Source organism: Kogia breviceps, chromosome 3 (genome assembly GCF_026419965.1).
Source record: "Kogia breviceps isolate mKogBre1 chromosome 3, mKogBre1 haplotype 1, whole genome shotgun sequence".
Classification (NCBI taxonomy): Eukaryota; Metazoa; Chordata; class Mammalia; order Artiodactyla; family Physeteridae; genus Kogia; species Kogia breviceps.
Window position 1 is genome coordinate 64,521,063 of NC_081312.1, and position 25,665 is coordinate 64,546,727.

Sequence of the window (25,665 nt, forward strand, 5' to 3'; positions counted from 1 at the left end):
GCATAGGATGAGGTATTGGGGTGGGGGGTTGACACAGAATTTTCATGACCTTTCCAGGACGTACCACCTTCCATTTTCCTAGCGTGTCAATGTGTTTACCAGCCTGGAAGCTCCTCCTGTTTCCACCTTTTTTTCCCTCATCTTGTGTGATGACATCTTCTTACTACATTTTTCTCCCATAGACTAAACACTCCTCAAAGATCAAGACCATGTCTTATTTATCTTTATATGCCAGTTGTTCAGTATCATGCTTGGCACATAGTAGATGCTGTGTGTGGGCATCAATGAATGTGTGCTGATCTGTATTTGATGCTTCCTTCCCTATTGCTTTCCTTGGTATAATCCTTTTCTTCAGGTCATTGTTATTTTTACTTCCCACTACTTCCCTTTTCTTCCTCTAACTTGCTTTCCATCATTTCCCCTTAACAGTTCTTACTTGTAGGCTCTTCCTCCTATGACAAACTTTTTCTTATATCCTTCCCTTGAATGATATGTCTCTTCTAGATCTTATATTTTTATTTAAGGTAAGTGCTTACTTACCCACTTACTGTGGGTGAATAAGATGAGGTTAGTCGTTAGTCTGTATCTTGTTCTCTTGTTTTCAAGTCAGTGCTTTCTGCCTCTGGTACACTCTAATCATACCATTTACATACTTTTGAAAAATAGTATACATATTTGCTACACATTTATTTAGTGTGTACTCAAAGCTTAACGCATATAGACATTTTGAGGACTCTAGGTTGCCACATCTAGAACCTGCAGACTAAAGTTCGGGTACAACTGTTCTAACACCAGAACATAGTGCTCTGCTCTTGTTTCTTCCTTGGTGTAAAGGATCTCAAGGATCTTAATTTCTAGACTTAATCAAATTCTCTAACCTTAATCAGGATATTCCTGGTATCCAGTTCATTCAGGATGACTTTAGCTCTCTCAGACAACACTCTTTTATTGTGGCAGTAGTACAATTGCTGCAAGAAATTAAAGTCTTTAAAACTAGTGATTTGGGGGACTTCCCTGGTGGCCCAGTGGTTAAGACTCCGTGCTTCCACTGCATGGGACATGGGTTTGATCCCTGGTCAGGGAACTAAGATCCTGCATGCCGTGCAGTGCGGTCAAAAAACAACAGCAAAAAAAAAAAAACCAACAGTGATTTGGTTCCATTACAGATCCCTCCAGCACCACCAAGACCTGATTTTGATGCCTCAAGGGAAAAACTACAGAAACTTGGAGAAGGAGAAGGGTCTATGACAAAGGAAGAATTCACAAAGATGAAACAGGAGCTGGAGGCGTATGTGATTTTTGTTGTTAATTGTGCTTGTTTTAATGCCCTTTTTGTTTTGTTTTTGTTTTTTTTGCTCTCTGATATCCCATCCTTTCAATTATTTCACCATATTGACCCTTTCTGGAAGATACAGGTTTAAGCCATACAATCAGTGTTAATGATCATGATCAGAGCCTACAGGAAAATTATAGAGTAATTGTCTGCATTGTAAAATTCTTTAAATTACAGTTTTAAATAGACTCTGAAAATTGAAAACAGAGGATCCAAAAGTTTATAAAAAATAGTAGAAAGGGAAATAATGACTTTTTTAAAGCACGGTGTAAATCGTTTCATTTTTTATTTACAAGGCCTTAGTCACTACTCACCTGGTTCTCTTTTTGTGACAAGTGCATACTACCAAGACTTCTGTTTCTCATAGAAGTGTGCACTGAGCAACTCTGAATATATTCTGCTTTCTTTTTCAAAAAGTGTGTGTGTGTGTGTGTGTGTGTGTGTGTGTGTGTGTGTGTGTGTGTGTGTGTGTAATTTTCCCCCTCCTCTTTTCTCTGCCTGTGGCTTCTGGCTAAAGGGAAAAGAATAGGAGCAAAGTAACGAGAGAATAGTTTTTTAATGTTTTTTATTAAATGATTACTAGTTTCATATATACTAGACATATTAAATCCTTGAAAAAATTGAGATAATTTCTATTTCATTTTTAGCATATTTGCTGAAAATACAGTTTTTCCTCTTTTATTAAACATTCGAAATAATTTTGGATTTGCTATATATTGTTTTTCTGTATTTTGAGAGTTATACAAGGAAATAACTTTCCTTGCATTATCATCCCCTTCATCACTCTTTTTCTGGTCATTTCTCCCCTTTGTGCATTTCCTTTTCTCTTCTTGCACTGAATTTCAGTTTTTAAGCATATTTTCACAGTGCTACTAGACTCCTTCAGATGCTAAACTCTTGACAAGGTAGATTAACAAAGTAGGTCTTCTTTGTTAAAGTGTAAGTGACAGATATTTTAAGAATTCTGTCCATACTGAGTGCAAGCAGTAGTCTGATAGCAGACAGATATATAATTCTATAGTTTATAAGACTGAAAGCTGGAAATTAGCAGAGCACATTAATATTGAAAGAATCAGTGGTTTTCCAGTGGCCCTGATCATGATTCTTTTGTGGTCTGGTTAGGGGTTGGATAACAGAGAACCTTGGGTTTATTCTCCTGCTACCTCCATCCTCTGCATCCTTCTTTTTTGTCTTCACTGAATGACTACCCTCACAGAGATCAAACTTCTCCCAACATTGGTCCTGCTGGTTTGCTGGTATGTAAAACTTATCCTCCTTGCACGTAGTTGAAGCAAGAATATTGGACCTTTTCCTTGAGTGTTTTTTCGAAACTGACATGTATTACTATATGATCGCTGTGATTCACTGATGATAGTAAAATATTTTAAACACAGTTCTTCAATTGTAATGGCAAAAATTAGTCTCTCCATGGTGTGTTTCTTTCTTGTGTGCTTGGGTCATTAGATGAAAATAGTTATTAATGTTGAAAATATGATTACTGAGGTTTGGTTTCCTATTTTTTTTTGTATGAAGGTGTTTAAAAGCAGTAATTATCTAGAAATTGAATTATTAAAGTTGTACAGTATAATTTGTAGTATACTTTCTCTGAAGCTAAAAACAAAAACCCCTATAGTTACCTTTAACATCAACATGCATAGGAAGAAAGGTTCATAAAACCTAAAAATGTTAACATTTAAATGTAATAAATACTATTAACTAGCGTGAAATCTTTTCAGAGCTGGGTTTTATATATTGAATATTTCATTAACAGTTCAACTACAAGCTTTGTTTACATGGATTATATCTTTGTATCTCTAATTTTGCATTTAGAATAATTCAAAGAGTATTTGCTGAAAAAATTGTTGCAGATGTTTTTCTGCAGTATTTTACCTTTAATTTTGTGTATTGTTTCTAGTGAATATTTGGCAATATTCAAGAAGACCGTTGCGATGCATGAAGTGTTCCTGTGTCGTGTGGCAGCACATCCTATTTTGAGGAAAGATTTAAATTTCCATGTCTTCCTGGAGTATAATCAAGATGTGAGTATTGATCAAAGTAGTGATCAAGGTTTATTTTTAAAGTGTCATTGGAAAGAGTAGGGAGTTGTTAGAAAAGGTTTAAGGCCTTATAAAAACATTTTATAAAATATTCTTATTTTTCAAGCAGTTTAAAATGACTTTTTCATGGGACCTCTCTCATCAATATATTCTCCAATGAGATTCATGATTCTGCCCAAGGTCTCAGGGCCAACAGGAATTTTGACTGGTGCACCAGAATCCAGGACTTTGTGGCCTCTAAACAAGCCTTCCGTCCATGGCAGTGGTCTTTGCTGTGCTTTCACCCAAATGCTGGGCCACCTCCAAAACCAGCCTGGTCTCCCTGCCTTGCACTTCCAGGGCGTTTAGGATGGGTGGCAGTCCCTCATCAAATTGGACATCCACCGCTACACCAATGACCACGACAATGTGCCCAGTGGCGGTGCCTGCCTTTGGCGAGGGAGATGTTTAAGTGGCATTGTCTCTGGCAGGCTGGAGCGGCTCCCGGTAAGAGCTAGGCTTGGGGCAGCGGCACTGAAGGGCTGAGTCCCTGAAAGGCCCCAGAGGCCGGGGCAACGGCCACACTACCCACAAGACCCAACATGGCGGAGCACAGGGTGGGGCTGGAATTAAGAGCATATGACTTTAACACCTCACCTCCCAGTCAAGTGAGAAAAATCCCTGCTAGGTTCATCATCTCAGAAAAGAGTCTTTTGGATTCAACACAAAATGTGATGCTATCGTCTGGAGCAGAATGCCATCCCTAAGTCCCTCACATCTCTAGGTAGAGCTGAGATGCTGGGCAAATTCACGACTCTCACTGATGTGTTAAGGGCTTAGATCTTGATCAATCATCTTAAGTTATTAGTTGTAGAACAGTGTATTTATGCTGTTGCACTATATAAATCTGATTTCTTTATTCTGGTGTGTAAAAATTATTTGTTGGTATAAATAATTGGTTATATCAATTTGCTGGTTTTACTCATCTGTAAATCCCATCTCTAGAAAAATATATATATACATAAAATTTATTTGATGCAAAACAAAAGATTCTTTTTCAGCGATAATGCACTGTTTCAGTAGAACTTGAGTGGATTAATTTTTTAGATGATGGTATATTATGTTATTACTGGGATATTGATTTTCATCCTGAATTGTGAACTTCTTAAGAAGTAGGGTTATTGGGCTTCCCTGGTTGCACAGTGATTAAGAATCTGCCTGCCAACGCAGGGGACATGGGTTCAAGCCCTGGTCCGGGAAGATCCCACATGCCGCGGAGCAACTAAGCCCATGAGCCGCAACTACCGAGCCTGCACTCCAGAGCCCACGAGCCACAACTCCTGAAGCCTGCATGCCACAACTACTGAAGCCCATGCTCCTAGAGCCCGTGCTCCTCAACAAGAGAAGCCACCATAATGAGAAGCCCACGCACTGAAACAAAGAGTAGCCCCCACTCAACTGCAACTAGAGAAAACCCACATGCAGCCAAAAATAAATAAATAAATATTTTTTAAAAAAGAAGAAGAAGAAAAAGAAATAGGGTTATTAGGACTTCCCTGGTGGCTCAGTGGTTGAGAATCCTCCTGCCAATGCAGGGGACACGGGTTCGAGCCCTGGTCCTGGAAGATCACACATGCTGTGGAGCAACTAAGCCTGTGCGCCACAACTACTGAGCCTGTGCTCTAGAGCCCACGCTCTAGAGCCCGCACGCCACAACTACTGAAGCCCGCGCACGTAGAGCCCATGCTCCACAAGAGAGGCCACCACCATGAGAAGCCGTCACACCACAACGAAGAGTAGCCCCCACTCGCTACAACTAGAGAAAGCCTGTGCACAGCAACGAAGACCCAACGCAGTCAAAAATAAATAAATGAAATAAAATTTTTTTTAAATTAATTTAAAAAATAAATAGGGTTATTAAATTTATTAATGTTCTTAAATTTGAGTTTGGAGCCTTCTGAAGCCTTATGGAGAATTCCAGAGAAGTACTTGAGCTAAAGAATTCAATACTACTTTTGGGTTAATCATTGACTCTTGATCTGTTTAACCTGCCTTCTTCAGTGCTGATTGCTCCTACTTTTCCTTCCTCCTTCCCTCCCTGCCTGAAACCTCTGTTATAATGCAAAAAGAGATTTGAGGTGGTTGAACTTTGAAAGTTTCTTCATTTGTGGTGCTGGAAAAACTCTTCAGTGGATGGGTGATACAGGTCTTGGGATCTATATTTGGATGACAAGATTAACTCATAATTTTAGTAGAAAACAAATGTAAACATAGTGGTTTGTTTGCTTACAAGTCAACATCAAGATCAAAGAATTTCGTGTATACAAATTTTCCCTCTTGGTTTGGTTTTAGTAGCTGTGACAATAAAATGACCTAAGTCTAGCAGTAGAGAAAACTTTTAAAAGGGTATGAAAGTGTAACTCAAAATGTAGCACTTTAGCATGGGTACTCTCATAAGCATAAGTGTAGTATGTGGTACTGGCCTGTGGTCACTTAATAACTAGAAATTGTAAAGAATGCTGGCTATATTGTGAATTTTAAGAGTCTAAAAATGATTCATTAATAGAGTTGCTAACAAACACATGATAGAATGCTGTCATCACTTTTTTACCTTTATGAGTTTGTTTATGTTGGCCCTTATTATGGCCTGGGCTAAAACCTTAACAATAATTTGGTAGAGCAACATAGGTGTAAAGTGAGGCATGGTGGTACCAGCATAAGGCCACCTTAGTACTCAGGTTCCAAGTACTCTATCCGATTGCCACCGCCCTTAGTACTATCTGAAATTATATATCTGTATTTATTTATTTGGCTGCATTGGGTCTTCATTGCAGTTTGCATGCTTTTCTCTAGTTGTGGAGAGCAGGGGCTACTTTTCGTTGCGGCGCATCGGCTTCTCATTGCAGTGGCTTCTCTTGTTGTGGAGCATGGGCTCTAGGTGTGTAGGCTTCAGTAGTTGTGGCTCACAGGCTCTAGAGCGCAGGCTCAGTAGTTGAGGTGCACGGGCCTAGTTGCTCCGTGGCATGTGGGATCTTCCCAGACAGGGGCAGGCTAGTCTTAACCACTGCACCACCAGGGAAGTCCCTATATCTGTATTTTAAAAATTTGTTTATATATCCATTGTCTATCTCCCCCTACTAAAAAGTAAGCTCTCTGACTTGAATTTTTCACCATTGTATCCTCACTATTTTAGAATTGTGCCTGACCATTAAGATGTAAAATTAATATTTGTTAAAATAATAAGTGAAAGATATTAAGTGTTTAGTTCAGCTTTATAAATAGCTTTCATAAATCCTAGGATTTCATAATTTTTTCCCCACCAAGGTAGATTTATTTTTTCCTTACAAATTTTTAAAATATATTTGTTGTTGTTTTTATTTATTTGTTTGTTTATGCTTGCACCAGGTCTTAGTTATGGCACGCGGGATCTTTTTAGTTGTGGCATGTGGACTCTTAGTTGTGGCATGCGAACTCTCTAGTTGTGACATGCATGCTGGATCTCGTTCCCTGACCAGGGATCGAACCTGGGCCCCCTGTATTGGGAGCGCGGTGTCTTAACCTCTAGACCACCAGGGAAGTCCCTCTTCCTTACAAATTAATATGTGCTTAATAGAGATGATGATGGTGATGCATTTTAGTAACCCTTTTAATATCAGCAAATGGTTGTTTTGGAGAAAGCCTAGAAAGATGGACTGGAAAGTGTTTTGCAAATATTTTTAAATTAATTAATAACAAGGATGTTAACAGGTTGTAGAAGATCATAGGCCCAAAATTAAAAGGTTTTTCTCAACCTTGTCTGTAATGCTGTTTCTCAGATCTTTACTCTGTTCAGTGGTGCTGGAAAAGAAATCTGTCTGTGCTATTCTACTGTCTGAGCTTCAGAGGGTCATGGGACTGATGAGATGCTGAAATAGAAAGTGTCTTGAAGTCTGAAAAGGCTGGGGGCATCTGGAAGGCCTAGAAAATCTTGTTCCAGCATTTAGTCTTATGAGAAATGGTCACTGCTGCAAGGAATGATTACCTGTAGTATTGCTTTCCTTATGTAGCTCTGCCCCTTCTGTTTCCAGTACCTATAGCTTTAGTCTGCTTAGCAGTAGATTAAATATTTAACCTATTCAACACCCTAATCTTCATTCATTTCTTCCTGCCACATCAGTGACTACACCCAGGACCTTGTCTCACCTCTGAGTTCTTTTTTTCTTTTTTTTTTTAAATAAATTTATTTGTTTATTTTTGGCTGCATTGGGTCTTCCTTGCTGCACGCAAGCTTTCTCTAGTTGTGGCGAGCTGGGGCTACTCTTTGTTGCAGTGTGTGGGCTTCTCATTGCAGTGGCTTCTCTTGTGGAGCACGGGCTCTAGGCACGTGGCTCAGTAGTTGTGGCTTGCGGCCTCTAGAGCACAGGCTCAGTAGTTGTGGCGCTCAGGTCTATTTGCTCCGAGGCATGTGGGATCTTCCTGGACCAGGGCTCAAACCTGTGTCCCCTGCATTGGCAGGCGGATTCTTAACCACTGCACCACCAGGGAAGCCCCACCTCTGAGTTCTTAAGCCCTAATATTATAGACTCCAAACATAGCCTTCTGTCCTCACAGCTCCCTCTTTCCCTGTTCCCCTTATAGTAGTTCTTTGACTCACTGCTGCATCTAGACCCTTGACCTCTCCTGCACTTTGACCCTGTCAGTAGCCCTTTTGTCTTTCTCATCTCACCTAAAGTGCCTGCTCTGTTCCTTATAACAAGGTTATGACTTTAGACAGGTCTCTCCCATTTTCCATTAAAGCTGATTTCAGTAATTCTTCTTGATCAGATAGTGGCCTTGTTCACAGGGTGGGGTCACCAGTCAGAAATCAAATCCCTGAACCACCTGCATCCCCTCAGCCTTCAACCACCTTGGTGGCCACACTCATTTAATAGCTTCTTTTCTTTTTTCTTTCTCCTTTCCAATCTCAATTCCTTTTTTTCCTTTGCTTGCATAACTGCCCCAACTAGAACCTCCAGTACAGTATTAAATGGAAGTGACAAGAGCAGACATCCTTGTTTTGTCCCTGATCTTAGGGAAAAAGCATTCACTGTTTCACTGTCAGGTATGATGTTAACGGTGGGTTTTTTCATAGATGCCATTTGTCAGCTTAAAGAAGTTCTTTTCTATTCCTAGTTTGTTGAGTGGTTTTATAATGAAAAAGTACATCTATTGAGGTGATCATGCGGTTTTTCTCCTTTATTCTATTAATATGGTGAAATATATCATGCTTTTCCATGTTGACTAAAATATCTTTCTAGCTATGCTGGCTCCCATGTACTTGTGGATCTATGGGAGTCTCTCTTGATGTGTTTTCGTCTTAACTCTAAAGCTACTTCCCAGTCTCTTTCATGGGCTTTATCCTCCATATATCCATTCATTTAAATCTGATTCTTCCAAGGTTCCTCACTGAGTTCTCTAGAAGTCTAAAAGTTCCTCTAGACTTCTAATTCTGTAAATTCTAAGTCATATCATCTACTCCTGTGGCTCCATCTACTCTAATATGCTCTTAAGTTAGAAATCGATGGGAACTCCCTGGAAGTCCAGTGGTTAGGACTCTACGCTTCCACTGCAGGGGGCACGGGTTTGATCCCTGGTTGGGGAACTAAGATCCTGCAAGCTGTGTGGCACAGCGAAAGGAAGGAAGGGAGGGAGGAAGGAATCTATATCACCCCTGGGTCCCCTTGGCATTTTACCCTCAGCTGCACTCTTTTTACATTCATGCCTCCTTTTGTATTCTCTGTATATCTCAAAGAAGGTATCACTACCTCCCAGTCCCTTACACTGTGAAAATTACTCAGGATTCCTACTGTCTATTCAGGAGTCACCAAGTTCTCTCTGTTTTATGGATATTTTTTTTTTTTTTTTTTTTTTTTTTTTATGGTACGCGGGCCTCTCACTGTTGTGGCCTCTCCCGTCGCGGAGCGCAGGCTCAGTGGCCATGGCTCACGGGCCCAGCCGCTCCGCGGCATGTGGGATCTTCCCGAACCGGGGCACGAACCCGTGTCCCCTGCATCAGCAGGCGGATTTTCAACCACTGCGCCACCAGGGAAGCCCTCTCTCTGTTTTATTTTACTATATTGGGAATGTGTCTGCGTCCTTCCATCACTAGACCTAAAGGTTAGTCGTGACTTTCATAATCTTTGCCTGGGTTTTCGAAGCAGTCCCTGACTGGTCATTCAACCTCCAGTCTTATCTTTCTCAACCCCTCAGTCTGTATTAAGTTCCTTGGGTGCTCCCCTAATGCCCCATGGATATCTTTAACACTGTACTCCTCACACTAAATGTAATTATATGTTTACTTCTCTGTTCCTCCTCTGCACCATAAGTTACTTTAAGAATAGGGACCATCTCTTAATCATCTTAATATTCCTAACACCCAGTAACAGTGCATGGTTATAGTATACATGCATTATGGTTTGTTAAATGAGCGAATTAGTGAAATAATTAATATCAAAAATTCAGTAAAAAAAAAAAAAAAAAAAAAAAAACCTAGAGTGCTTTGGGAGGCCTATGATAGAGCAGTAAATTCTAACTGGGAATTTGAAAGGGTTACATGAAGAGATGCCTTTTAATTTGAATGTTAAAGCCTGAATAGAATTTTTGGTGGGGGAATTCCCTGGTGGTCCAGTGATTAGGACTCCAAGCTTCCAATGCCAGGGGCCCACGTTCGATCCTGGTTAGGGAACTAAGATCCCGCAAGCTGTGCAGCATGGCCATTTGAAAAAAGAATTTTTGGTGAAAGAGGTATCATTTCAGATGCAGAGGAACCTAAAAGCTCAGAGCTTCTTTAGACAACAGTTTGGAACATAAGGCTCTCTAGGGGTAGAGTGGTAGGTGGAAAGGTAAGTTGAACCAGATTTTTCAAAGTATTGAGTACCGTGCTAAGGAGATTGGCCTTCATTCTCTGAACATTATGAAACTTTGTAAACTTACTAAGTTTCCAAAGTATGATGTTGGAAAGTTATCACAAGCAGCAGAATGGATTGGATGGAGGAGATGAGGGATGTTAACTAGTAGTCCAATGTAGTAGTCTAGGCAAAAGATAATGAGGACTTTACAGAACAGTGGGAGTGGAAAGGGACAGATTTCAGAAATTTGCTGGTAGAATTTGAGTTGTGAGAGAAAGAAAAATTGTAGATTACTTCAAGATTTTTAATGAAAGGTACGGGGCTTTAGGGAACATACGAGAATCTGAGAGACTGGTTGGATGGGGCGGGGGTGTGGTGCATGAATAGGGAACCAGGAAGAGGGAAAACTTGTAGATTAGACTATAATGAGTACTCTTTTTAAGATTTTTCTAATGTGGGGTTAGCAGAATCTTTGTGTAAGGATATGATGTAGGCAATTGGAAATAGGATCTAAGATTCAGGAAAGAGCTTAGGGCTAGTGAGAGAGATTTGTGAGTCACTTAGGTAAAGGTGGGCATTGAAGCCATGGCAGTAGATAAGGAAATTAGATGGGATGTTCCTTCATGGGGTCCCTGATGCAGCAAGTAGTAAAGTCAAAGAGCTAGCTGCTTCTCACTTTTGCCTTTAGATATACCCTTCATGCCAGGCAGAGTCATCTTTTGTGTCCTTTGTATCATGAGTTGCTGACCCCAAAACAGGTGAAGAGATGATATTTGGATGGGTTTGGAGTGAAGAATTTGCAAAATGTATTTTCAGAGCTTTTACAGAATCATATAATGGTATATTGTACTCCAGTAAATTTTGCATGTTCAAAGGAACTCCTTCTTGAGTTAATATTTAGTTGACTTTGTATGTTATAGTAGTGTTTGACAAAGTATGAAGAGAAGGTTACTTACAACAAAATTATCAAATATACTTATCAAATTTGGGAAAGCTAGGCCTTATTGTAGATCAGCTGAACCTGAATCTTTGGGAGTGAGGCCATATTCCTCTTTAATGTCCCAGAATTTGAAAATCACTGATATACATGATGAAATTGCCACTTTATTAAGTTTAAAAACTGGAGTCCTTTTGAGATTGCTATTTTGATATCAGAGAATAAAGGAGGCATTAACTTCTCATTTGTAATCGTAAAAGAAATGCTGACTTAAATTAACCTTTCTTTCAGTTGAGTGTGCGAGGAAAAAATAAAAAAGAGAAACTTGAAGATTTCTTTAAAAACATGGTTAAATCAGCAGATGGAGTAATTGTTTCTGGAGTAAAGGTAAGACTTTATTTAATTAACAGAGGTGTTGGTTTTAGAATTTACTTCTTCTAAGAGGGAGATAGATTGAGATTTCAGATGTGCGGATGATTATACTAGAGTAAAAGAGAAGTTTGGATAGTAGACTTCTTAGGCCTGAGAAAGTTGGCCCCTCGCCCTGGGTTCCTCAAGAGCTCCCTTCTCTAAGGCGTAATAGGTCTGCAGGTCCAAGTGGATTTGCCCACCCAGAGCCCATGCCCCTTTCCTCCAAACCAGACCATTCTCCAGGTATCTAGAATCCCATATTTCCCTGCTCAAATCCCAAGCCTTCTTTCAGGTCTTGCATGGGCTTTTTCCTTGAGTTCATCTGCCGGTGGGTAGACTGGGCCGCTGGTGGCTGTCCTCTACAGGTGGTCAAGGAGTAGAGGGAAGGCACGGGGCAGAAGGTCAGTATGCAGGGTGGAATGAACGTCCAGCCACGTGCACATGAGGTGCCTTACAGAGTCACAGGGTGGGGCACAGAGGGTCTGCCTCCATTTGTACACTTACCCAATTGGCCTTACAAATGTTAGGGGCAGACCTGGGTTCAGATTTGGAGTTAGAAGAGCTCAGTTGAGGTTTGGGGTTTGTCTCATAGTAGCTACATGACCTTGGAAAAAGTCACTTTCTTTCTCTGAATCTGTTTTCCCATTTTCAAAATTTGGTTAGTAATGCCACCTAGCTCACAGGATTGTTAGAAAGATTGAATGAGATAATATGTGTGAATATACTTACAAAGTTAATTATTTACCAAGGTAACACCTAAATTTTTCTTAATGATGTTCTGAAAATGGTACAAAAATGGATTTTTCTGAAAACTCTAACCATTAAAATATGAGAAAAATGTTTATATTACATTATTAAGTAAATACTAATAAGAGATAATGCTTTGTCATCATTGCCTGTTTTTATAAATACATCTATAGTAAAACTTGGGTGTAAAGTACTATTTGATTTATACTGTAATTTTGCAGAGACAGGTCATTTGATATGTTGACAGTGCATGTGCTGTCACTTTCTAATAAAGACTACTTTCTAATAAAGACTCAGCATGGGAATTCCCTGGCAGTCCAGTGGTTAGGACTTTCAGCAGATCCCAAAACCACGCGTTGTGGCCAGAAAAAAAGAGCTTACTTCCATTTTGATACTTCTGCATTAATGTTGAACTTTTTTCTTTTTTTTTTCTTATTTATTTATTTGTTTGCTTATTTATTTATTTAGGCCATGCTGGGTCTTAGTTACAGCACACAGGATCTTCACTGTGGCATGTGGGATCTTTAGTTGCAGCATGCAGACTTCTTAGTTGAGGCATGCATGTGGGATCTAGATCGCTGACCAGGGATCAAACCCCAGCCCTGAGTGTTACCCACTGCACCACCAGGGAAGTCCCTGAATTGTTTTCTTAACATTAAGTATAAACCACTATATTGATTATGATTTTGATAATTTTATTGAATTAACAGCTGACATTTTTTGAACATTTACAGTGTGGTGTTTGGTAGCCCACATTCATTAATCTTCACTACAGCTCTGAAAGTTAGTTTATCTCCACTTTTACATTTAAGAAAACTGGTACACATGAATTAGCAGATTTTAAATGACATTTTATCAGTACTAAGTTTTGCTTCTGTGTACTGTTGATGTCGGTCTCAAATTACATCATTTCAGCTGGTGCTTTTTCAATAAACAATTGCTGTTTTAGAAGGGAGGAAAGTACTGTTAATAGTTTTTTTAAAAAATATGTATAGTTTTGTTCCAGAAAAGATTGAAAACAGTGTTTAATATGAAAATTGCTCCCAGATAGCTAGTTTGGCCAGGTTCCCCAAAGCAGTCAGAGAGGGCCCTAATGACTAAGGGATTCAGGAACAGCATTCAGGAACGGCCCATAGAATAGCATAACAGACCAAGAGAAACAGATTTTCACTTGTCTGCCAGGCTTTTTTCCCTCGCAAATGATCACTCACACTGGCAGAAGTATATCTGTTGGAGAACAGGACTATAGAGGCAGAGCACAAGTAGGAACACATTTGAGTACAACATGTGAGCCTGAACCATAATGGGTAGCTCTAAACCTTCAGCTGCAAAACTGTAGAGATTTCTTACTTGATTGATAGAAACACGTTTTTAAAGTCTGAACTTGTTGATGAAATCAATATAATGTCTGATTATTAGAGCTATGCTGTTTTACTGATGATCCTTTATGATTATAAGGATAACAAAGTGATTTATGTGTTAGACTAAAGCAAATAAGTGAAAAAAACTCATTTTCTTTTGATCCCATAGGATGTAGATGATTTCTTTGAGCATGAACGAACATTCCTTTTAGAATATCATAACCGAGTTAAGGATGCATCTGCTAAATCTGATAGAATGACAAGATCCCACAAAAGTAAGGTTTTTCTCTGTGGCTAAAGTTTACATTGTTTAATGGAATATTTATAAAGTTATTATGTTATTTACAGTTTGTAAAAGTCTTGATATAGGGCAGTGGTTCTCAAACTGTGGTCTATGAAGCTTTGATCCTAAGGCCCTTTTAAGCAAGTCTGTGAGGTCAGAACTACTTTCATAATAAAACTATGATGCTTTTTGTCTTTTTCACCATGTTGACATTTACACCGATGTTGCAAACGCTGTGGTGGATAAACTGCTGGTGTGTTAGCACAAATCAAGGCAGTGGCACCAAACTGTACTAATAGTCATTGTATTCTTTCCCACAGTGCATTTGCAATTTACAATTTCGTTTAAGAATGTGCTTGATGGTATAGCACAGGGGAACTATTACATTCAATATTCTGTAATAACCTATAGGGGAAAAGAATCTGAAAAAGAATGGATACATGTATATGTGTAGCTAATCACTTTGCTGTATACCTTCAGCTAACACAATATTGTAAATCAACTATACTCCAGTATAAAATTAAAATTAAATTAAAAAAAAGAATGTCCTTGATGAAGCAGTGAAACTTATTACTTGTGGAAAGTCTCCTCCCTTGAGTATACTTTTTTTAATATTCTGAGTGATGAAATGGGAGGTATGCAATAAAGCACTTTGCGTATGGATGTATGATGGTTCTCTCTAGAAAATCATTTGAGTGAATGAGTTGCAACTGAACTAGCTGCTTTTTTTCATAAAATACCATTTTTACTTGAAAGAACAACTGACAGACAAACTGTGATTATTGAAACTTGAGTATTTGGTAGACATTTTATTAAAAATTAATTAAATGGGCCTGACGCTTCATGGAAAACAGCTGACAGTGTTTGTTGACAATGATAAAGGTCAGGCTTTCCAGCAATAATTAGAATTTTGGAAAACTTGTATCAATCACCATGAGTTTGCTTTTCAGTAATTAAAGACTTAAGATGAGGAGATTGATGATAATATTAGTGTGATATTTTTGATATTATATACTGAGGTGTGCCATCATTTGGAGGATCTGTGTGATTCATTGAACTAGTATTTTCTTAATGATCAGAATTATGTAAAAGATCTATTTAAAGTACAAGATAGATTAAAATGGGGTTTTTTTAACGGCTTTATTGAGATATAGTTGATATCAATAAGCGGCAATATTCAAAGTATACAGTTGGGTAAGTTTTGACATATGTATGATATCATCACTACAGTCAACATAATGAACATATCCATCACCACCAAAAGTTTCCTTGTGGCCCTTTGCAATTGCTCCCTCCTGTGTCTGTCCCCAGGCCACCGCTGATCTGCTTTCTGTCTCTATAGGTTAGCTTGCATTTTCTAGAGTTGTATATAAATGGAATCATACAGTATGTACTCTTTATGGTCTGGCTTTGAAATTCAACAAAATTATTTTGAGATTCATCCATGTTGTATGTATCAATAGTTCATTCTTTTTATTGCTGAGTAGTATTCCACTGAATGGATATACCACAGTTGTTTATCCATTCAGCTGTTGGTGGACATTTGGGTTGTTGCTGGCTTGTGACCATTTGAAATAAAGCTGACATAAACCATCTGTATGTAAGTCTTTGTATGGACATGTGCTTTCATTTCTCTTGGGTAATACCTAGAAGTAGAATGGCTGGGTCAAGTGTAAGTGTATAATTAACTTTTTTTAAAAAACTGCCAAACTTTTTTCCAAAATGATTGTATCATTTTAGATTCCAACCAGCTGTGCACGAGAGTTCCAGTGGCTTCACACCCTTGCCAATAAAGATAATCAGTCTTTTAAATTTTATCCATTCTGCTAGGCCAGTGTGGTTTTAATTTGCATTTCATGATTGATGACATTGAACATCTTTTCTTGTATAAGTCCTCCAACTTTATTCTTCTTTATCAAAGTCATTTTGGCCCCTCTGGTTTCTTTACATTTTCATATGGATTTTAGAATTAGTTTGTCACTTTCTACAAAAATGCCTGCTGGGATTTTGATTGGGATTGTACAGAATCTGTAGATCAATTTGGGGAGGATTGACATCTTAACATTATTGGTTCTTCTGATACATGAACATGGTATATCTCTCTATTTAATTGGGTCTTCTCTCAGCAATGTTTTATAGTTTCCTTTGTACAGATCTTATACATCTTTAGTTAGATCCGTAATTATTTTTTGATGCTATTGTAAATGTTGTGTTTTTTACATTTCAGTCTCCAGTTGTTTTTTGCCAATATATAGAGATACATTGTATTTTCAGTTTTGAGCTAATATCTTGCAACCTTATTAAATCAACTCACTTATTAGCTTTATTAACTATTTTGTAGATTCCTTAGGATTTTCTGCATAGATGATCATCTGCTAATAAAAACAGTTACACTTCTTCCTTTCCAATTTGAATTCTGTTTATTTCTTTTCCTTGCCCCATTAATACTGTAGCTATACTCTCCAGTACAGTGTTGATGGAAGTGGTGAAGGCAAGCAACTTGGCCTTGTTTCTTATCTTATGAGGAAAGCATCAGTCTTAAGCCGTTAATTATGATGATAGGTGTAGATTTTTCCTAGATGCCTTTTTTTTTTTTCTAGATGCCTTTTAAGTCAGGAATGAATGTTGGATTTTGTCAAATGCTCTTTTTGTAACAATTGAGATAACCATATGGTTTTTCTTTATTAGTCTATTAATGTGGTTAATGATGTTGATTGATTTTCAAATATTAAACCAACCTTATATTCTTGGGATAAATATTACTTATATCATTAGATTTAATGTAATAGAGTACACAGAGTTCATTGATAGGATTTTAGATTCCCCACAGGAACTAACCCTTAAACTTTTTTTTTTTTTTTTTGCGGTACGCGGGCCTCTCACCGCTGCGGCCCCTCCCGCCGCGGAGCACAGGCTCCGGACGCGCAGGCCCAGCAGCCATGGCTCACAGGCCCAGCCACTCCGTAGCACGTGGGATCCTCCCAGACCGGGGCACGAACCCGTGTCCCCTGCATCGGCAGGAGGACCCCCAACTACTGCGCCACCAGGGAAGCCCCTAGCCCTTAAACTTAAACTGCTTGTTAAGTAGAGTATCCACAATTTTCTGAAAATATTAGTAAAATGCCTCCTCCTTTTCCAATGACACATCTGGTTGAGGCTAGAGTTTCTCCCGATACTTGAACAAAAAACGTATCACAGTAGAGTGAATGCAGAGCAGATAAGAGAATGGAGCTGTTCTATTATTATTATTCTATTAATCCAGACACAAAAGAGATTTGCAAAAATCTAACAGTGTCACTGTGCTCACTAATTTTAAAATATATAAATAGTTATTTTTCATTTAAAATGTTATGTTAACATATAATGGTTTATGGGACTTCCCTGGCAGTCCAGTGGTTAGAGCTCCGTGCTTCCAATGCAGGGGGCACAGGTTCTATCCCTGGTCGGCTAACTAAGATCCCTTGTGCCCCACGGCCAAAAAAAAAAAAAAAAAGTATTAATGGTTTTAATACTGTTATTTTAAAATAGTAAATATTTAAATTTTTTGTTTTACTTAAAAAAAAATACACATTGATAGATGTAACCCGCATAAACAAAAGCTCTTTAGGGTCCTCAGTAATTTCTAAGAGTGTAAAGGAGTCTTAAAACCAAAAAGTTTCAGAGCCTCTGATATACAGACAAGTCAGTAGGTACCTAGAAGTAAGAACCTCCATTTTGGGGTATTGTTACATACCCTAATAGAAAGGAAGAAGTAAAGAAGTCTCAGGCCTGGTAACTTCTATTCTTGTGTCATTCTTTTGAGAGAGTTAAGAATTTTTTTGTATTTTATTTTCCTATATCTTTGTGAGTTGCAGATTCATTCTAATGAAGTAGTAGTTCTTAGTTGCCTGTTCAGTAGTTAAGAACTATATAGTCAAAGTGTGGGAAATTTGAATTCTTCCTAAATTCATTACTGATTTGCTTTAGAACCTTGGGCAAGTCACATAATTAGTCTTGTGTTGGTTTCCTTGTTTATAAAATGACATTAAGGATAAAATATCTCATACTTTCACTCCTCTGTTAAGAAAAACTTTGTCCCAACCCATCCTCTCCTGGCCCCTCCATCAGGACCCACACTACTCCCTACTCCCCCCACACACCCAGAGTCATACAGTGCACCCTGAGGGCTCCAGTGGCACCCTGTGTGCCTTCCTAGGAAACCCCACACTCCACCCACCCCCACTAGGCCCTGGCCACAGCCTGTAGGCACACCCCCTCCCCCCAACAAAGAAAAACTTTGTAAATACGAAATGGTACATACTAGTGTTGATTGTAATAATTAGGAATACCTTTAGATTTGATGATTTAAAAATGGAAGCCTACTATATATACTTTTTAAATTTCTTTAAAAGTTATTTAATTCATAAACATTGGCATATCTATTATGTGCCAGCCATCATGTTAGACATTGATGATTTCAAGATGAAGAAAATAAGTCTTTGCCATTAAGGAATTAATAATTTTGCAGGTGAGATAAACACTAAAAGCAAAAAATTACAATATATTGTAATTAATCCTATCATAGAGGTGTATATTAGTGCCATGGAAGTATAAAGAACTATAGGAATCATCTGTTAAGAAAACAGAATATTAGTGATTCTTACTGATTCTGTTTGACCAAGTGGAATGGTGTTTTAGGGGAGATGATAGTGATCCTGTTTTACAAAAATACGATTGTTACATATAATTAATCACCTTACATATATAGTGGATCCTTGAACAACACAGGTTTGAGCTATGTGGGTCCACTTATATGCAGATTTTTCTTCAGTAAATATGTAGTATTGTAAAAGTACTACACAGTCCGAGGTTGGTTGAATCTGCAGGTGCAGAACCATGGATACAGGGGCAACTGTAAAGTTAAAACCGGGATTTTTCACTGCGGGGAGGGTTGGCACCTGTAACCCCTGCATTGTTCAAGGGTCAACTGTAATAAAATTTTACAAAATTATAAGGTAAAAACTATTTTTTCATAATTAATGAACTTAGCCTGGATTATGAAAAATTAAGCTTTTCAACTTAATAATTTTATAAGTCACTGTGATTTATAAAATCAGGACAGTTTGTATATTTTTCGTGATCACATAATGCTGTAATAACTGAAGAGGGTAGTGTTCTCAAAGCCTAATGTTAGTTAGAATACAGGAATTTCTTGCTCCAAAAAATAATTTCAGTGTCAGCCTAAGCATAAATTATTAATGTATTCAATATTAAACACAAAAACCATTTTTGATTCCTACCTCTCTAAACCAACCTTTAAGTGATTTTTGAGTATTTTTTTTTTAACTTAACCTGTTAGGGTGTAGTGAAGAGTCTTATATATAAGTTACTGTTCATAGTCTGAAGTTTGTACTTGAAGTTTCTTTATAAAAGATATCAGGATAGAAGATTTGGGTAACAATAAGTAAATAGTCACCAAATTTCAGCCATATCAGTTGAATGTAATTTTGTGCAAAATAAGAAAGTATAATGTAAGCATTACTGTTTTGTTAGGGGATAAACACATAAAAGCCTCGTAAAAATACTGCTAATATAAGTGGGAATACAAAGTAGGCATGTCTAGGATTTCATTAATAATAGCAAACATTTGTATAGTACTGTATACACTATGTGCCAAGTTTATAGTAATGTTTACTAACTCATTTAGTTCTCCAAATAATTATGTGAATTGGGTACCATTATTATCCCTATTTCCAGATGAGGAAACTGAGGCACAGGCAGGTTAAGTGATATGCCCAAGGTCATACAGCTGGTAAATTGGGAAGCTGGGAATGGACATTTTGGTTCCAGGTCCATGCTCTTAACCATTGCACTATGCTATTCCTTTTCTGAAATTATAATCTTTTCTCAACAAGGGCATGGTCCTGTGGGGCAAGCCCTAGGAGGAGTACTGTGCTGACGTTGAGTACTTTGCTTCCTAGCACCCAAGGGTGGTGGTACTACCATTCATCTAGCTTCCCAAGCTCCTGCCTCAGGTCTACTGTTTGTAAATCCTACCTATTAAATTTCCTAAATATCTTCCAGCTTTGTTAGTTCCTCTCTGCTCTTAATGTTTCCACTACCTTGATCCTGACCCTCAGCATCTGACACAGCAGTTTCCTGGTTGGTCAGTGTGCCTTCTGTGTCTCTCCACTATTGGTCTTTATTCAAGGCAACAGAATTTTTTAATCTAAAATCCTTATCAGGTTGATTTCACCACTACAAGGATTTTAAAATGTTTAATAACACCCATTCCCACAAGATCAGGTCCAAACTTCATCATGGCTTACAAAACCTTTCTTTCCCCCAAGATGCTTGGAAGAAAAATAAATTGATTTTTCCATCTTCAACCCTCTCCAATCCCCTCTGTACTCTGCAGTGCCATAGTCCCAGAAGGCTCTCTGAATATACTTTGCTCTTTTATGTCTCCCTGGCCTTTTTCCATGCTCCTCCCTTTATCCAGAATGCACTCTCTTCCTCTTTGCCTAGTAAAGATTTGCTCATCCTGCGAGCTCCAACTCCTGTAATGTCTGTAAATCCTTCCCTGACCACCTCAGGTGAAATCATCTGTTTCCCCTGCTCCCGATGTAGTTTATACCTACTTCTAATATAAATTCATCATTTTGTATTATAGTTTTTGTCATTTCTTTCACTAGACTTTGGGCATCTCATATTACATACACAATTTTTGACAGGTAGGTATTCAATAACTTTTTGAATCAATGATTAAATATATTAAGTTCTTAAAACTTTTTCCGTAGGTGCTGCAGACGATTACAATAGAATTGGTTCTTCATTATATGCTTTAGGAACTCAGGATTCTACAGATATATGCAAGTAAGCATTCTGATTTAAAACATTAAATATAAGTAAAACAAAATTTTTGTTGGCAGCTCAGGCACACACAATACTTCTGACCCAGCAGGCATTTTGGAATATTTTTGTCAAAACACGTTGATAATATAGAGCTTCTTTATAAACTTGGGTCAGTGTCATTCTTCTCTTCCCTTTCCCTCCTTTTTTTTTTAAATCTGAGAAATAAAAATCGACCTTAGTATATATAACTTTAACATTTACAGTGTTTTATTTGATGAAAAATTGCCGATTTGTGTGTGTGAGACAGAATTATGTTTAAATGTTCTTAGATTTTATAATGTTTATTATAAATAAGAAATGCTGTTTGGGAATTAGAATATATATACACACACACATATATATATACACACACACATATATATACATATATACATATATACACACACACACACACACATACATATATATATATTTCATTGGAGGCCAGATTTCAATGTAGCCATAAATAATCTTAGTTGCTCCTATAATGTTTAAACCCAACTCTCTATTGAAAAATAATTCAAACACATTTAAAAAATTTTAAGTGGAAAAACTATTTTCATAGTCCATGCCTTTCTCTAAACCACATCCTTGAATTTTTCTGTAGTATATCCTGTCTCAGTAGACATGTCAGATCCAGTTTTTCAGCAAAACACTAATTAACATGCTGCTTTCCCAAAGAGTTAGTTCTTAAGTATTTGATAAGAAGGAAAAACGTCAACCTTGCCATGTGTTATCTTTCATAAGCCTCTCAAAGCAAGTTCTTTTTAGTAATGTGAAGTTCATAAAATTCATTTTAGCTTTCAGTGGTATTTGCCCTAATCCAAATATAATGTCATTGATAATTACATATTTTACAGGATACCATTTAATAGTTTGGCATGGGGATATTTTTTTAGTTGGTGTCAGCGTTTGAGAGATGGGCTTTTTAATTAAAAGTGAAAGTGGGGGCTTCACTGGTGGCCTAGTGATGAGGACCCTGGGCTCTCACTGCAGTGGCCGGGCTCAATCCCTGGTTGCAGAAGATCCTGCAAGCTGCCCGGTGCGGCCAAAAAACAAAGTGAAAGTGAGCTCTGACGTAGAGATTGGCTGTTCATTTGTGTTGTTTTCCAAAACAAAGCAGCTCCATTTGGAAGTATTTAAGACATAACTCTTTGGATGTCATTGCCCTGTACTTCGGTAATAATTTGAAGGCATGGTTTTATTTAATATTATGTGGCATATTACCAAAGGATATTGAGACAGATTTTTTAAGTTTTTAACATATGGCTTAGAACTCCACCTTGAAATGGGAAGATTTTCTGTAATCGTATGTCAAAAGGAATCTGTCACATGGGTGGACTAAATGAAGTCTTCAGTGAACAAGACAATTAAATATTATTGTAATGAGGTAAGAATGTTCATTATTAATCTGGTTTGGGGGATATTCTCTGAACATTTGAAATAGAAAATTACTTACGATGAAATATTTTTCCCTTCCAGGTTTTTTCTTAAAGTTTCAGAACTTTTTGATAAAACAAGAGTAAGTACTAATAATTAACCTTTGGGAGTCTAAATCTCTGCAAACGGTAGTGTTTAACTTGTTGGGCTGTGTTTAACTTTATTGAGGAAGATGAGTTATACTTCAGAAGGTTGAAGAGGCAGATTTAAATTTGGAAATAATGAGAGTTTTTCAGGAAATTTAGTTTTTGTTATGGTCTTCTGGTATATGTGTAAAAGTTCATATTCTCAGTCAGAAAACATGTTCATTAGGAGGCTGGGTTTATTTTTATGAAAGATCATTATTTTCCTGGGGCTTTGTAAGGTAGAAGAAAATCTTAGATTCACTATAACTTTACCAAGATTATTGCTTTTGATCCCCCATGACACACTGCTTTAAAAAAGAGTTGTATCAATATAAGACAAATATATAACTGCAGAAAGTTTTCATTCATAGTAGTAATAATTTAATACTGATATAGTCTTGGTTTTCAGGGGTCATGTTAATTTATGATCATTCTGTCTATCAGTTGATAGTGAAAATGTTTATTAAGTTTGTAATGGTACTTAGCTGAGTGAGAGTCGTGGTGGCTAGTCCATTGTACAAATCAGATTTCATCATGACCTTGGCAGTTGAGTTGTGTAGTAGAGACAAGTTGAAGAAAAGGAGATACTCTGTCACAAAGGAAAAAGTTCTTACATATGTAAGAACTTATGTAAGTAAATGTTATACTGGGGTCCATATAGCTCATTATTTCTGCTTTGATATTTGTACCAGTGAGCATTTTCTGGGAAGATATAGTTGTTTCTGTTTGCATGTGCATTTGTATCAATAGAATAGGAATCTATCACAAAACAGCCTTATGTGTCAATTCTTTTGGAAGCAGATGTCAAGGTGGGATTAAATGTACAAGAGATTTGTGAAAAACAAAGAGGAACGAGCAGGAGTAGACAGGAGGGGAGCGTTCCGATAACAGTTGCAGGTCTACACCTGCAAAAAGAGAGAGAGAGGAAGGAGGACTGGGTAGGAGGAGTTTCAGACTATAGCACAGTTCTAAGAAAGCTTTGTCCACATCAGAGGGGAGTGCCTGAGCCAGAGCTGCCCATTAGAGGAGTTCTACATCAGGCAAGAATGGGTTGGGTGGGGAGGATGGAACATAACTTTCATATGAACATGGTTCCAGATCCAGAGATACTGCAGTTGGGGCTATCAGTCAGCTGTGCTCCTTGCAGCAGGCATTTCTCTTGGAGATCTGGGTGACACATTTCCATAGCCCCTAAATTCTTATTTCCTTTAGCATTTGCACATTGTTCTGGTTATTATTGCTGTGTAACAAACCATCCTAAAATCAGTAGCTTTAAACAGCAACCGTTTTAGTATGCCAGTGAACTCTTTGGTTCAGGAATTCAGAAAGGGCACAGCAGGGTTGGCTTGCCCTCTGCTCCATGATGTCTGGGGCCTCAACAGGGAAGATATGAAGGCCAGGGCCTGGAATCATCTTAAGGCTCTTTTACTCATATGTCTGGGGGTTGATACTGGCTATCAGCAGGAACTTCTGCTAGGGCTGTTGGCTGTAACACCTACATGTGGCTTTCCCATGGAGCTGCGTAGGCTTCTTCGCAGCATGGTAAAGAGGTTCCAAAACTGAGTATCCCAAATTATGGGAAGTAGAAGCTGCTAGTTTCGTAAGGTCTGGGCTTGGAAACTGGCGCAGCATCATTCCTGTATTGGGCAAGCAGTCTGAGAGCCCAGATTCAAGGGGAGAAGATACATACCCTACTTCTTAATGGAAGGAGAAAAGCTCTATTTAAAAGCACTGAACATCATCTAGCACGTCAAGAAGTTCTGTTAAGTTTGTTTCTCCATAAAGAAACTTCAAGTTTTTTTCAAAACTTTTTATTAAAGTGTATTATAGAGCTTCCCTGGTGGCGCAGTGGTTGAGAGTCAGCCTGCCAATGCAGGGGACACGGGTTCGTGCCCTGATCCGGGAAGATCCCACGTGCCGCGGAGCGGCTAGGCCCGTGAGCCATGGCCGCTGAGCCTGCGCGTCCAGAGCCTGTGCTCCGCAACAGGAGAGGCCACAACTGTGAGAGGCCCACGTACCGCAAAAAAAAAAAAAGTGTATTATACATGTAGAAAAAACCACGTAACAGAAGTGTACAGCTCAGTGAAATGTCACAGTTTAACACACTTATGTAATGAACACCCAGATCAAGAAATGGAACATTACCAGCAACTCAGATGCCCTGTTCCCCTTCAGCTGCCTTCTGAGTCACCACCTCGGCTGCAAGGCTAGCCAGTGTCCTAGCTTCTAACAGCAAAAATTAATTTTATTTTCATATTTTATGTAAATGCATTATGCAGTATATATCCTTATGTCTGGTTTCTTTTACTCAATATTACATACATAAGATTCATTGGTGTATTGCGTGTCGGTATAGCTCCTTCATTCTTATTGCTGTATAGTTTTCCATTGCAAAAATATACCTAATTTTATTATCTTTTCTACTGGTAGGCATTTGGATAGTTGGCTAGTTTGGGGCTCTTCACAAAGAGTTCTGCTAAGACCATTCTTATTTATCTTCAGCTGAACATAAGTATGCATTTCTGTTGAATGTATGTAACTAGGAGAGGAAGTGATGGTTCATAGGATATCCACGTGAAAAGTTTTTGTAGGTACTGCCAAACTGTTTCCCAAAGTGATTGTAACAACTTACATTCCCACCAGAATGAATGTGAGCATCTCGCTGCTGCACGAGGTTGTAATAGTTGGTATTTTAGCTGTTCTGGTGGATGTGTAGGATTTTTTTATTTTAACAACGATTTCAGAGTCGCAAAAAAGTTGCAAGAATAGTACAAAGAATTCCTGTACATGTGTCACCCAGATTTTCTTAATGTTAACATTTTCTACATTACTTAAAGTTCTTTTATTCCCAGAAGTCCGTGTTTATTGTGTTTTGCCCTTTGTGCACATTTCTCTCTCTTTTTTAAAGATAAGAATCAATTTTAAGCACTGGCTATAAAAAAAAAAAAGAATTAATTTTAATGTACTAGGACTTCCCTGGTGGTACAATGGGTAAGACTCCACGCTCCCAATTCAAGGGGCTGGGGTTCAGTCCCTGGTCTGGGAACTAGATCCCACATGCCATAACTTAAGAGTTTGCATGCCTCAAGTAAAAATCCTGCACTTGGCAAAAAAGATCCTGCATAATGCAACTAAGACCTGGCACAGCCAAATAAATAAATATTTTTAGAAAAATTTTTTAATGTACCAATACGATTATCAGTGATTCTCTGTACTGTCATCAATATCTAGTATAGAAATGTTCCCAGTTGTC

The 25,665-nt window shown here is 38.1% G+C and overlaps 1 protein-coding gene across 3 annotated transcripts in view; it reads left to right on the forward strand.

Annotated features, from left to right (window-relative positions):
- The window catches only part of SNX6 (sorting nexin 6), a 55,809-nt gene that overhangs the window by 11,738 nt on the left and 18,406 nt on the right, over positions 1-25,665 (forward strand). For all 3 annotated transcript variants that reach the window (XM_059056529.2, XM_059056531.2, XM_067028585.1), the window contains exons 5-10: positions 1,167-1,288; positions 3,249-3,372; positions 11,464-11,559; positions 13,861-13,966; positions 20,754-20,829; positions 22,330-22,369. In XM_059056529.2, coding sequence (XP_058912512.1) covers positions 1,167-1,288; positions 3,249-3,372; positions 11,464-11,559; positions 13,861-13,966; positions 20,754-20,829; positions 22,330-22,369 — 564 coding nt within the window. The remainder of the gene's footprint in view (positions 1-1,166; positions 1,289-3,248; positions 3,373-11,463; positions 11,560-13,860; positions 13,967-20,753; positions 20,830-22,329; positions 22,370-25,665) is intronic.